The 12,974-nt window shown below is 55.1% G+C and overlaps 1 protein-coding gene across 8 annotated transcripts in view; it reads left to right on the top strand.

Moving 5' to 3' along the window:
• The window catches only part of JADE2 (jade family PHD finger 2), a 50,650-nt gene continuing 39,372 nt past the window's right edge, over positions 1,697-12,974 (top strand). For 2 of the 8 annotated variants that reach the window (XM_018050384.1, XM_018050377.1), the window contains exons 1-2: positions 3,683-3,792; positions 12,424-12,481. In XM_018050384.1, coding sequence (XP_017905873.1) covers positions 3,691-3,792; positions 12,424-12,481 — 160 coding nt within the window. In that variant the 5' untranslated portion in view covers positions 3,683-3,690. The other 6 variants (XM_018050383.1, XM_018050379.1, XM_018050381.1 and 3 more) reach the window with 6 other exon arrangements.

Genomic DNA, 12,974 nt, shown 5'->3' with positions numbered 1-12,974 from the left:
CCATGAAATCATTCTATTTACATTTCCAAGTTTAGCCTTAAATAGTAGCACAGAACTGTGCAAAGTCAAGGATTCTAATGGAGTACCCCATCCTAAACAAGAAGTACCTTCCAAGGACTATTTAGGTGACCTGGATCTCACTGAAAGTCAGGGAAACCACCTCAGAGAAACAGTGCAGCTCATACAATTATTTCTTGCCAATATAGCAATCAGGCTCTCATCCCCAGTCAAACCAGTCATGCTAGTACTTTTTATTTTTGGCAGTGTGGTAAAATGGAAAGCACATGGGTCCTGGGGTCTGCTGGACTAGGTGCCTGTTCTGCTGCCACTTGCTAGCTGTTCTACTGGTGGCAAGTTGCTAAATCTTTTGAATAGGTAACATGCGGTTTTCCTGAGGATGAAGGAGGATGACTAACAGTCCACAGCCCAGATCAGGTGCCCTATAAATGGTCATTCACTCCCTCTTCTTCCTCTAGGTCATTTAATAACTGCTTGCCATGGGATCAGGATGGCTAAGAGGAGGAGCCTGTCCAGTCCTCTCCTACATGTAAACCCTCTACAACTAGCTCTAACAAGAGCAGTTCCCTTCAACTGTGCCACTGTATCTTGGTACCTCCACTCTCACCTCAGATATGCAGCTACCATCCGGACCTTGACCATGAAGTCCACAATCATTCAGTTTTTTCTCCTGGCCTTCCCTTTGGCCCACAGTGGGAAATCTTGTATATGTCCCTCAGTTTCTTAGTGCTAACAGCTCTCAGGGAGTGTATTTGCACCCTTCCAAAATGTAGGCACCAGGAAAAGTGCTAATGTGCACCGTATACACTGAGTCAGACCCTGCTGTACAGTTATAGTCCATATATATATATATATATATGGCCTCAGGAAGCCTCCAACCACCCCATTCTACAGAAGAGGAGAAAGAGACCCAGAGATGAATTCACCTGCCCATATGAAGCAGCCTTGGAACTGCAGAGCCAGAATTAGAGCCTCCTTATTTAATCATTTTGTTACATGCTCACAGTCTGGGACACCTGTTTCTGGGCGCTGAGCTTGAGGCTCAGAAAACCTACCAACTGACTACTGAACGCTGGAGCAGATCTAATTGGGAGGTGATACCCAGCCCCTCAGTCTTGCTGGCAAACTTCCCTAGACTTTGTGAATGAAGGCCAAGGAAGAGAAATGTTGCAGTGACTCCCTTGGAGCTCGTATTTCTTTCCTGTGGCAAAAAGTGCTTATTTCAGCATCCATCATCTCCCTCTTTGTTGTGTAGACAATCCGCCCTGTCTGAGGATTTGTGCTGTTATTATGAATTTGTTTATTATTGGATTTATTTCTCCTGTAAGCAAATGTGTTCACAACATTCCATCAGGGAATCTTCTTAATTGTCACATAAATGTCATCTTATGTAAATTGAATATTTATCTTTCCACAGAAGGGGTGGAGGGAAAAGAAAGGATAAACAACCTTCAGTCTTGGAGAGGGGAGGCGGTTCCTGTTTCAGTTCACAACTCACCCACGTGCCTTCAAAGTCAAAGGTGAGGTTGAAGAAATTATTGGATCATGTTTGAGGGATAGCCAAAAAGGAGGGGTTAGAAAAAGTTGGCAATGATGCTTTGAGGATATTGGGCCTGGCTCCCAGGTCTCCCCCTCCCCCAAACCCCGCCTGAGTCCAGACCACCCCTTCCCTAGCTGGGAGCATCTGAGAAGGCTGCAGTTTGCCCCCCACTTCTCCCCATCCAGAAGGCCAGCCAGGCTCCTTCCTCGAGAGAAGGTGAGTGCGGCGGGCGCAGCGGGCTGGGTGGGTGTGGCCCGCGGCTCCGGGAACGGACCCAAGGCCCCGCCAGCGCCCGAGAGCCGCCCGACAGCCCGCCTGCCTGGCGAGCGCAAGCTCTTCTCCCAGAAACTGCGAGGATCCCAGCGAACTGTTTGTGCACCACAAGGTCAAGTCGGGAAGTGGAGCCGGAGGAGGAGGGGCGAGGAGGCGAAGGGTGGGGAGAGGGGCGCCCCGCTTCCTCGCCAAGTGCCAATCCTTGGAAGTTGCCCCTTGGTTTTTAACCCTTTAAGGGGAGTGGGAAGGAGCATGGGGGAAGTGGATACCCTCGGGCAAACTCCTACTGGAACCAGGACGTGCAGCCACCCACCCACTCACCCATCACTGCGTTCTCTACCCCCCGGAAATGAGGGGCTGAGCCGGGTGCCCGGAGGCACTCGGGCTGGGGGAGGGGGCGATGAACCCGAGAGGGACCCTCTCTACGGACCGCCCCTCCTTCTTGAGGTGGCCCACAATTTCAAGTTTCCCCAGCCCGGGATGTTAGTTTCCATCTGCTCTGGGTGGGGGAGGAGAGCCGCGCCCCCTCCCCCAGACTCGCGCGCGCCCCTCCCCTCCGCTCCTGCCAGCACTTTCTGCTCACTTCTGGCGCTGCAAAACGCCACGCGATTTATTCGTTTCGCATTTTTAAACCAGCGATTTAACCAGCAGGGCCTAGAGCGAGGGTCTTCCAGCGCTGGAACCCCGGGAGGCGGGGTGCTCTGTGCAAACCTCGTTCCCTCCGCGAGTGTCGCCTTCAGGCTGTTATTTGCAAAGAAACGTCTTTTTGACGCAGGGAGAAATGGCAAATTTTAAGTACGTCATTAATATGGCGCCAAAAGATTTTTTTAAGTATAAGCTTGCTTTTTTTTTTTTTTAAAGGTTGCGGGGGGCGCCGCCCCGGTCTGGGGCGCGAAGGGGGCGGGGTGTGAGCAGAAAGTGTGAGTGAGAGTGGAGGGGCGGGGTATGTGTGTGAGTGTGTGAAGTGTGAGCAGACCTGATGGGACTTGCACGGGCGCAGCCGCCGCTTGGGCCCGGCCCTGGGGACAGGGCGGGCTGGGGGCGCCCCAGAGCCCGTGGGGAGTACAGGCCCGAGGTGCAGGCAAGAGGGCGGCCCAGCAGGGTGCCCTCCACCCGGAGGCCTGCAACGCTACCTGAACCCGCTGCTGGAGCCAAACAACTGGGCGGGGGGGTGGACGGGGTGGGTCAGGAGTGGAGATCCGAGTGAATAAGAAAAAAGTGGCAACTCCCCCTCCCTCGCTCCTCCCGCCTGCCCCCACCCCACCCCCACCCCAACACATTTTTTTTTTTCTAAAGAGATCACAAGGAAGTCTTGGTTTAAAAAGAAACAGAAACATACACAGGGGGGTTGGTGAATGGTGCCGACCGCGGCCATCGCAGTTGGAGGCTATTTGGGGGGGTGGGTGAGAGGCGTTCATGGAGTTACTTTGCGCCCACTCCTAGCGTCAAGGGCTTAGGTCCAGCGGGCTGACCGTCCCCGGCCAGGGTGCGGTGCCGGGGACCCCACGGCCCCGGCCACCTCCTTCGCCACGACCCCGGATGGATGCGCGCCCCCCGCCCGCCCGCGCCGGCCCCAGGAGCTCCGGGTTTCAGGAGCATCCTTCCCACGCCGGCCCCAGCCGCGGCGCGTAACCGTGGGTAGCGCCCCTCGGAAGGGCACCGCGGAGCAAGGTAAGATCCAGCCCCCGGCGACTGGCCCTGCGCATCTCCACGGCGTTATTTTGTGTTTTTGCAACAGATCTGCCAGCGCTTCTCGCTCCCTCTCTCTCTCTCTCTCTTGCTCGCTCGCTCCCTCTCTCTCCTGCTGGCTGCCTGTTCTAGGAAGCCAGCGCGCGCGCGGGGTGGGGGGGGGGGTGCCGATGCACAGCACAGGGGAGATTGCGCATGTTGGTCAGTCGTGTTTTAAAGAGTACATTGCGGGGAGGCTGAGAGGGGCGCATGCAACAACAACTTTTGGAAGGGTGAGCTTGGCGACCTTCTTTATTAATGACTGCGGCAAAGCGCCCCTGGGCCGGGGAGGGGGCGCGGGCGGGCGGGGGCGCGCCTGGGCTGCAACTTGCCCCGCGGGCTCTGGCTGGGCGGAGGGGCTGCGGCTGGAGACCTGTGCGGAGAGGAGGTCGCGCGGCCGGGGACGTAGGTTCGGAGGACCCGGGGGTATCTGCCCTCCTGTCTCCCCGAGTTTCATTTTGTTGATACGCAGCACGTCCGGGCGCCGAACCGGGTCGAGCCGGTGCACATGACCCCGCGCTGGGCTCACGTGCAGCCGGTCCGGTCCAGACACCTTCCGGGGGCCACCGCCTCCGCCCTGTTGCCCCCTCTCCCGGCTGGGTGCACGCGGGCTATGCACGCGGGGGCAGCATGCTCGGCTCCCGGGCGCGGAGGCTCTGCACAAATTAAGCAGTTTTTTGGAGGGGCGGGGGATACCCTTTCCAGGTGAGTATGGAGGGTTCACAGCTCCAGGGCGGGGGGCGCGGGCTGGGGTCGGGGGCAACCCCCCCACCCCCCACCGTCCAGGGCTGCGCGCGAGTCCAGCGGGGGAGAAACGCTGCTGGGAGTGGAAATGTACCGGCGGCCGCCGGAGCGGCGGGTGCGCGCCCGCGGGGCGACGGCAGGGGGCGTGGCCCTTGTTTACCTTCTCCCAACTCTGCCGGTTCGCGTCCCGCTCAGGGGACGGTTCTGCAGTCCCCTGCCCTCCGCCTCCGCCCCGATCCCTGGGTGGTACTGGGAAGATGTAGGCAAGTGGCGCCCTGAGCTTGGGACTTACACACCTGACCCCCAAAAGAGTGACATTGCAGCCCCCGCCCCCACCAAGCACCGCTGCAGTCCCTCTCCCGGATCCGCGGCCCCGCCCCGCCCCCGGCAGTGGCATCTTCCCGGCCTCACCTCCTTCCTCCCTCTCTCCCTCCCTCCTTCCCACCCACTCGCCTGCGCCTGCGGAGCGGCTTCTGCCCGCCTCCTCTCCGCCTGGGTGCAGACTTGTGGCTCCCTCCGGTCCCTTCCCGCTTATCCCTGGCCCCTGAGATACCCTGTACTTCAGGCCAAGGAGAGAGGGGGTCAGCTTCGTGGTTCGTAGCTTTAATGTCAGAAAAGGAGGATGTCTGCGAGACAAGCAGGAAGGCTTCACTGTAGCTTCTAGAGGCCCAGGACACCCACCCTCCCCACACACACACTCTGTCCCCCACCACACACAGTTGCCACCCCCAAGGGGCTCGACTACTCTCACCCGTTACACCTAAGCTCCTCCTTCCGCTCCCGGGTCAAGGCCACCTCCCGGCGCCACCCCCTGCCCGAACCGCTTCCAGCCAGGGCTGGAGCCCCCCGCAGCCACCTCCGGCTCCTCCTCCCGGCTCCCGCGGTCAGAATCACGCCGGCGCGCCTCCAGCCTGCTGTCCCGAGGACTACCTTTAGGGGCAGGCTGGAGGCGCGCGCCACCCCCATCCCAATCCCCTTAGCCTTTGCTGCCGGCCGGGACGTTTTTCCTTAGCATCTTGTCTTCTGGTTTCATGCCCTGGGCTGGTGGGACGGGAAGGGTTGTGTTTCCCTTTGCTCAGTGCCAAGGGCAGGAAGCATCCGGCGCCTCTGGTCTCTGCAAATTCCCAAACCTTGCCCTCGCGCTTAGCATTCTCTCTTGTCGTCCCCCACTTTGGAATTCCAAGACACGAAGTTTTTATACACGGTCTTAAGTTTGCACTCCTAGCCGAGGAGCTGAGAGGACCCAACGGACTGCTACCTTGCCTTTGTTGCAAGGGGGAGGAACCCTGAGCTTTGAGGCCAGACAAGCTGTCAGGATGTCCCTTTAACGTTTATGTTTGCTGACTTAGTCTTGGGCCTGAGTGGTGGTAGGGCCTCCTGGCCTCTCCTCCCAGGGTGACATTAACTCCCTCCCTTCACTGGTAAAATTCCCAGTAGGACATTTGGCAGAAGAGCTGGGCAGGGAGCTGCCAACCGGGCCTGGCCCTGTTTCCTGGGTTCCCAGGGTGCTGGCTTCTCCCCTACCCTGACTTCCTTTTCCACCTTAGGGCCCCAAGTGAAGGCACCATCTCTCCTGCCCCATCTTCCTCAGGCGGGTTGGGACTCGCAGAACGATCTAACAAGCAGAGAAGGAAAATAACAACAGAATAACTGTAAGAGGAAGAAATGAGTAATAAAGCCGACCCAGGCAGGGAGGAGGGCTTTCATGTTTAAGAGATGCTATTTGCTTTTTAGGTCACAGGCTGCAAAAACAGGCTTTGATCCGAAGTGGGCGAATAATTTATTGAGAAAGTTTGCATGGTAGGGGAAAAAAGGGATGTTTGTTTGATCTGGAGGCCTCTCAGTTGTCCCAAGTGCTGTTGGCTGTTGTCTAGAGTGGAAAAGCATTTGGTTCCACAGCAAATGCCTCACTGAGGGAAGTCCTCGCCCCAGGCAGCAAGACTTGCAGTGAGTGTTGGTTTTGAAACTGTTTAGCCAAGGGTCTCCCCGGCACTTTTGGAGTTGAAGTGTTTAAGGGTAGAGTTGTTTGGGCTCAGGATGCAGCAAATGTTTCCAGAACATTTCCCATCCAGCGTGCTTTTCCTTTCCCTAAATGGCCTGGCTGAATGGCCAGTAACACTGATCCAAGAGGCAGTGGGAAATCTCCACTTAGCTTTTGTTGACAGGTGAGGTGGGACTCTGATCCCCAGCCCCCAAGTCCTTCCAGAATCTTGAGGTGAGGCTTTTGGCACTGATTTCCACATCCTTGAGGTTGGGGGCAGGGTATTCTGATTAAGCGTTGTTCCAGTTATCAGGGAGGTACTTATCTTACACCCAAGACCCAATCAGAGGCTTCCAGTCCAAATTCTTCACAGCTCATCCAGCAGGCTCTTTTTGGGACTCACAGTTTTCCCTTTGGGGTCTCTAAGGGGAGGCCAAGTTGGACTTGTGAAGAGGGGAATATCCATGTAAGATCCTTACTATGTCTCAAAGGTGAGGAACCCAGGAAGATTCTCAGGAAACCCATAGGAATCTGGAGCACCCCAACCATACTCCGAGTTGTAGATGTGTGCACTGTGTGCTGGGGGCAAGGTGCTCTCTTTAAGGTCAGACAGCCGAGGTTTGAGTGCTGGCTTTGCAGTCACCAGCTGTGGCAATTGCTCCGTGCCTCAGTTTCTTCATCTGCAGCTGTGTTACTGACAGTACCTGCCTCATGGTGGGTGTGTGGATTAAGTGATATGTTGCATAAAGAAGACTAAGCACAAAGCCGGGCATGGGATAAGCACTTGATTGGTATTAGCTATTCTTACTATTAATAACCTGGATAGGACCCAAATGCAGCTGACTCAGTTTCTTCATCTGCAGCTGTGTTACTGACAGTACCTGCCTCATGGTGGGTGTGTGGATTAAGTGATATGTTGCATAAAGAAGACTAAGCACAAAGCCGGGCATGGGATAAGCACTTGATTGGTATTAGCTATTCTTACTATTAATAACCTGGATAGGACCCAAATGCAGCTGACCTTTGACCTCTCCCATTTAAGGTAGACCAGAGAGCCAGCTCCCTTCTCTGAAGAAGGAACCAGAAGGACCCTGCAGTTGCCAATGGGCAGTCATCCGTGGAGTGAGTGGGCTGAACTTTGCCCTCTCTGAGGTGGAGGGTAGGGTGTGAAAGTGCTGAAGGACAGAGTAGACAAAGCCCCTTTCTGTCTCCCAGGATCCCCTTGGCATGTCCTCAGAACTGGGTCTGGAGGGTGGGTGTGGAGAGTGTGTTCTAGGGGAGCTGGGTGCCCCCGGGACAGGCGAGCAATGATGGGTGTTGGAGGAGGGTTAGGATTCCCTGTGATTGGAGAAGCAAGTCTGAGGATCTCTGTGTACAAAATCACTGTTGTCACAGCAGTTACTGTCCCTGAGAAGGCATTAAAGTTAATGAGAGATAGGAAAGAGTGGGGCTCTGACCCCCATTTAAAACGGTTTAAGAGTGTGCAGCTCTTGTTTTCTGAATGTCTGGCCTTCCCGACACAAGCAGGCTCTGAGGACAGGTTTTCCAGCCGAAATATCATTAAATTGTATTAGCATCTTATTACACACACGCCTTAGCGGTCTGCCTCAGACAGGGAGAGTTTTTGTTTCTCTTTGAAAGATTGTGTCTGGAATGGTAAATTGCCTGCTTGAAAGCCTTTTCCTCCCCTTTTTAAAGGAGGAAGACGAAATCCTGCTGTGTGTGGTGGCAGGCTGGGCAGGCCTGGTGGCCCCCAGAGAGGAGAGGCTGGAGGCCAGGTTGGGGTGTTTTAACTGCCCAGGGAGCTGCTGCAGTAGCAGGCCTGAAAGACCCACTGTTTCCAGGGTCAGCTGGAGGGGCGTTAATAGAGGCCCAGGGTGTTTATTTGAGTTTATTTGCGGAGAGGTCTTTAAAGGGGGCTGGCATTGGGCATTGGTGTTTCAAGTCCAGACCTGAGGTCCCCACTAAGACCAGTGGCTAGTTGCTGCCAAGAAAACATCTGCCACCAAACTGCTGCCCTATTACTGAGTTGACATTGATCATTAGCCAGGAGCCCAACCAAATAAAGCCTCTTGGAAAACGTGTGAGGTTAAGACGGGGAAGGCGGGCTGTGCAAACAGGTCAAAATCTTGGGCTGGGGTGTTTGCTCCCACAGGCTGCAAGCAGGCTGGCTGGGCTGTGTGGCCCCACACTTTTGGAGGGAGGAGACAAGAACACACTCAGCACTTCATGTGTACCAAACCCCTGTTATGTGCTAGGTACAACTCGAAGGGGTACCGGGGACAAGCAAGGATCCAAACAGTGACACTTTTTCTTGTTGTAGAACATATACTCTGAAGGAGAAGGACATTCAACAAGTAGCTTAAGAAGCACTTCTAAAGAAGCTGAGTAACTGGGTGGTGGGCTTTCTGTAGATAAGGCAGCTGGCGTAGACCTCTGTGATGTTTAAGCCGAAACCTGAAGGATGAAAAGTCCAAGGTGCCTAGATTGTGTAGACCATTACAGGCACAGAGCACACCTGTGCACAGGTCTGGAGGTGCAGACTGTCTGTTTCAGGAAACGAAAGGAGGCTGGTTCGACTGGGAAGTGGTGGGAAACGGGCTGGTGGTCAATATGCAGTAGGCAGGTACCAGATCATATAAAGTCTTATGGTTAGAAGCTTGAGTTTTGCCCTTGATCAACAGGGAGCCTGTGAAAGATTTGAAATAGGCGATATGACATGATCTGATGTGTGTTTTTTGAAGATCATTCTGGCTACTGTGTGGATCCTGGATTATGAGGGAGCAGTAGGGAAAGTTGGGAGATGAATGAGGAGTCCTGCGAGAGATGAGACTGGCCTGGACCAGCGTAGAAGCAGTAAAGAGGGGGAAGGCGGCTGGATTGTCTGTGTGTTCTGGAGGGAGCGCTTACTGCCCTTGCCGAGGGTCAGCAGTGGGGTGGAGGAGCCACAGCAAGGCGGCTCCCTGAGGGGACTCTAGGACATCCACACTCCCAGAGGAGAGCTGTGTGTGTCTTCATAGCTGGGGAAGGTGTGGGAGTGCAAGCAGACTGGTAGCAATGGCAGGAAAAGGGGACACTTCTTTCCCAGAGTCTCCTTTGTGGTACTTTCTGTCCCTAAAAGTAAGTGCCTCGTGACCCTGAATATTTTCCTAGGGTAGACCTTGCTTTGGGAGAGGTTAGGGGAGCCAGCAGAGAGGAAAAACGAGACGCTAAGATCAAGTCTTGGCACCCCCATCCCCCACCTGCACGTGTAGCCCTGGATTTCAGCTTTGGTAAGGATCCTCCGTGTCCTCTGTGCTGGGTTGGAGGGGGACGTCATGGGACAAAGCCTTGTCCTGCAGTGGAGGCCAGGCCTCATTTGAGGCTTCATTGCCCACTGAGAAGAGGCTTACCTAAGGCAAGGAGACCTTTCGAACAGACTTGGTTCAAAGAGAAGAAGCAAAGCAGTGGTTTCCCTCTGAAGCCTAGTTATTATTCCAATTAAGCCACCGCAAAATCTGCTTCCATAATAACACGCTGTCCAGGAGGACTCTGGGGTGTTTCATGGAGGAGCTGGCTGAGGGTGGGGTGCAGGTCTGTGTGCTGACAGGTCACACTGGTCTTGGGGAGCAGGAAACAGCAGTAGGAGGAGGTCCTGGCAGTCAAGGGGTCCTGTTGGCAGGAACCTTCCTTACTGCACAGCTCACTGCCTTGCTGAGGAGGCCTTTGGGTGGCAGCTGGTAGAACTGTTCACCTGGCCCGAGTCTGCTGTGGTATTAATAACCAGCACCCATATGGAATGCCAGCCACTGTGCTAAGGGCTTTATGCTGTTCTCCTTCACTCACCAGCTGATTCTGGCCCACAGATGTGTTTAGTTTGGCCCTCTTGAAGTGTTTTAAATGTCTAAATCAGTTGCCAGCATTTTAAGTTCAGGAGATTTATGTAAAATTCCAGATCCAATTTGTGTCTTTGGGGAGGTGTGTCTTTCCCAAGGTCCCTGGTCTAGTGAGGGGTGGAGACAGGATTTGAACTTGGCCTCCCTGAGTCCAGTGCTGCTGCTTTTACATTATGGGACAGCCTGGCTTGCAAGTGCCTGTTTGCTGGAAATGAAGAAAAATGCCGTTCACGTCGAGGATCTCAGAAGAAAACGGATGGGTGCTCTAAGAGCACTCCTCCCCCTTCTCCTGCCCTACCTGCGACAGCTGGGTTGGCAAGATTCAGGCTGGAGTCAGAGTTGTGTTACAGTCACCTCTGTCGCATGCAGACCCCAGAGGACAGCACGGATGGGCAAGGATCTGGGGGGTGGAGTATTATTGCCCCATTCAGTCATTCAGTCTATAACCTGAGCCACTGGGCTGCACAGAGGCAGAGTAGTCTCAAGGTCAAGAGCATGGTCTCCTGAGTCAGAGAAACCTCTTACAAGAACTGTGATCTTGGGCAAGTCACTTAACCTCTGAGCTTCATTTTCCTCACCTGCAAAAGGGAAGCAGCCATCATGCCTGCCAGCACCAAGGGCCAGTTCTGAGGCCTCATTGGGGTCCCTGTGTGCCAGGATGCGCCCCTCCCCAAGCAGTGGGTACTTAGCTGTTTCAACTCTGGTTCCTGCCTCCTTGGCATCTGTGCTCCTCCCCACCAGGCATGCCTCCAGACCTCCACACCCTCTGAAGAGCACTTGGCTTCCACCTTTGCGGCTGGGCAGCAAGCAGCCCCAGTGAACCTTCCATCCTAACCCTACTCTCGGGAGACATGGGGGTGGAGAAAAGCTCCTGTCTAAGGTCAAGTTTGAGGCCAGAGGGTCCTTCTGAGTAGCTCAGAGTTCTGGGTAATTGCAACCCACCTTAGAGAGCCAATGCTCCTAAGTCCTCTGCAAGGCCACAGTAAAATAAGGTGACCCCTCCCAGGGCTCCGCATGAGCAGACTTGGGGTGACGGCAGGTGGTAAATGGGATTCACAGTGGGGCTGGGCAGCCCTGTTGGTCGGCAGCTGGGCTTTCTCCCTACTGACACTGGATCCTTGTCCTTGCTGTGTACAGTGAGGCAGCCCAGGGTCTAGGCTGACAGAAACATGGTGAAGAGCACCGTGGGCTCCGAGCCCTGGGTCTGTTCTCTGAATTGGGACTCAGCCACTGACTAGCTGTGAGACCTAAGGCAGGTTAACAAGTCTCTCAGTGTGCTCCCCTCCAAGAGGGGACCAGGGCAGGCTCTGCCACCCAGGACTCTGCAGGATTAGAGGAAATAGTGGGGAGGAAAGCACTTCCAACAGGCAGGAGCTGACAAGGGCACAAAGGCAGCTCAGTGTGGGCTCAGGGATCAGACCACGTGGATTCAAATCCCAGTTCAGCCAAGTCACTAGCAGGACAAGGCACTGAGCCTCCTCAGTAAATGAAGCTAATAGCTCACAACTCCGCAGGTTGTTAGGAACACGAGATAGCTGAGTTGGCATGGGTAGGGGAAAGAACTCAGTGTGGGAGAGCCGCCCTTCTACCTTGAAGCTAAACATTGTAGTGGAGGGAAAGTGAGTTTGTATTGTTACCTGGAGATGGACACTGAGGGGAGGGTGGGCGGCGCAGCCCATTCGCTCTGGCCCTGGTGTGGCTCGGGAAGCCAGCTTGGAGCCTCCCTGCCCCACCCCAGTTCCACGCCGCTCTGGCTGCGGCTCTCAGGATGTGCAGAATGTGCGCCCAGTGCTTGCAGGCTGGCTTGCCCCTCAACTCCCGTAGCCTGGTCCTCCTGGGAGAGCCTGTCTTGTTTCTGTTTTCCCTCCTCTGCCTCCAGCAGGGCGCCAGTTGCAGCTTGCAGGTGAGAGTGGACTCCGTGGCGGGTGAGGGAGCGGGGCAGAGGCAGGTCCAAGTCACTGCTCATTCTGGGGCTGCTGACCCGCCTTGTCCTCCCTCGTTGTCATCTTTGACTAGATTCTCTGTTGTGTGAGGCTCTGGGCTCAGGAGCTGAGAGATGCTGCCCCCTGCCCCAGCCCCAGGGCCCATGTAGGTGGGTGAGAGAAGGGGGAGACTGCCTGAGGAGAAGGCTAGGGCATGGCCTTGTTCTCGCTGTTCCGCTGCAGCGGGCTGAGTGTGGGGAGGCAGATTGACGGGCAGTTTTCTGAGAGGTTGAGGATTTCCCAAGCCGCCTGTGAGTTTAATGGGGCCTATTTTTGTTGCAGATGGAAGAGAAGAGGCGAAAGTACTCCATCAGCAGCGACAACTCTGATACCACTGACAGTAAGGCCTTCCCTGTGGGGCTCCTGTAGGGAAAGTGTTTGAATAATTATCAGGACCACAGGCCCAGACTAGGGGGGTGGGACATTGCTCCAGGGTCTCCATGTTGATGGAAGCATAAAGCAGGCCGGGCCCCTCTGCTCCCTTTGAGATCCCCACACCAACATGGCCTTCAGGGCCTTGCTGTCCTCCTCAGCTCTGCTCCCCTTTACCCTCTAGCTCTCAACCCCATGTGTTTTGCTCTTGTTGGAACAGATCAACTCCCCTCTGGGCCTTTTTTGGCCTGTGCTGTTCCGGGCTGCTAGGAACACACCTCACTCCCTCTGGCCCTGCTGTTGAGTCAGGGCCCTGTGGAAGTGTCCACACAACAGGCAAAAAAAACCTGTCACTCTTCATTATAGTTGCCTGATCAGTGTTATTTCCTAACTAAGTGCCATTTCCTTATCAAAGTAAGCCCCTTGGTAAGAGAGGTCATGACTTGCTGACTGCCATATCC

This window comes from Capra hircus, chromosome 7 (assembly GCF_001704415.2).
Source record: "Capra hircus breed San Clemente chromosome 7, ASM170441v1, whole genome shotgun sequence".
NCBI lineage: Eukaryota > Metazoa > Chordata > Mammalia > Artiodactyla > Bovidae > Capra > Capra hircus.
This window is presented reverse-complemented; position numbering and strand designations above follow the sequence as displayed.